The 843-nt window shown below is 40.3% G+C and overlaps 1 protein-coding gene across 1 annotated transcript; it reads right to left on the bottom strand.

Moving 5' to 3' along the window:
- Positions 1 to 53: 53 nt before the first annotated feature.
- LOC109222381 (uncharacterized mitochondrial protein AtMg00810-like) lies at positions 54 to 820 on the bottom strand (the record flags this gene model as incomplete). Its single annotated transcript, XM_019386746.1, has 1 exon — positions 54 to 820. A coding segment is annotated over exon 1 (767 nt), but the record flags the coding sequence as incomplete, so codon positions are not given.
- Between the last annotated feature and the right edge of the window lie 23 nt (positions 821 to 843).

Here is an 843-nt window from a genome sequence, read left to right as displayed (position 1 = left end):
ATTTCCAGCTGATTGGACCATCCCCTAGTAGCACAACATAGCCACTGACTGACTTTCTTGAATCAGGGCAGGCTGCCCAGTCTGAGTCATAAAATGCTTGAATGCTGTAGTCATTACTATTGGACAGAAAGATTCCTAAGTTTGGATCACCTTTGAGGTATCTCCGTACATGATAAGCAGCTCTCAGGTGTGGTTCCCTAGGGTTTTGCATAAACTGGCTCAAACATTGCACACTATATGATATGCCAAGTCTGGTATTAGTTAGGTAGTTCAACTTGCCCACTAGCTTCCTGAAATGTGAGGGATCAGGTAGCAGGGACCCTTCATTTGCACTTAGCTTAGTTGAGGGATCCAATGGAGAGGTTAATGCTGAATACTTCATACAATCAAATTCTGACAGGAGATCCATTGTGAACTTCCTTTGTGATATTAATACCCCATTATCTTTGTATAGAATTTCTAGGCCCAGAAAATAGTGTAATCTACCTAAGTCTTTTATTCTGAAAGTTTCATGTAGGTACCTCTTTAGAGTACCTATCTCTTCCAAATCAGTCCCTGTCACCAGGACATCATCTACATAGACAGCTACAAACACCATTGAATCTCCATTCTTTTTGTAGAACAGAGAATAATCTAGCAGAGAATGTGTGTATCCTTTGAAACAGAGAGCTTCAGTTAGCTTCTCATACCATTGCCTACTTGCTTGTTTCAAGCCATACAAGGACTTGTTCAATTTGCACACTAAATCTGACCTATCAACAGCTAGACCTTGAGGTACTTCCATGTAAACCTCCTCATGAGGTCTCCATGAAGAAAGCATTACTCACATCTAATTGAAAAAAT

Source organism: Nicotiana attenuata, unplaced genomic scaffold, assembly GCF_001879085.1.
Source record: "Nicotiana attenuata strain UT unplaced genomic scaffold, NIATTr2, whole genome shotgun sequence".
NCBI lineage: Eukaryota > Viridiplantae > Streptophyta > Magnoliopsida > Solanales > Solanaceae > Nicotiana > Nicotiana attenuata.
Note: the sequence above shows the minus strand (reverse complement) of the source record. Positions and strands in the feature narration are given on the sequence as shown.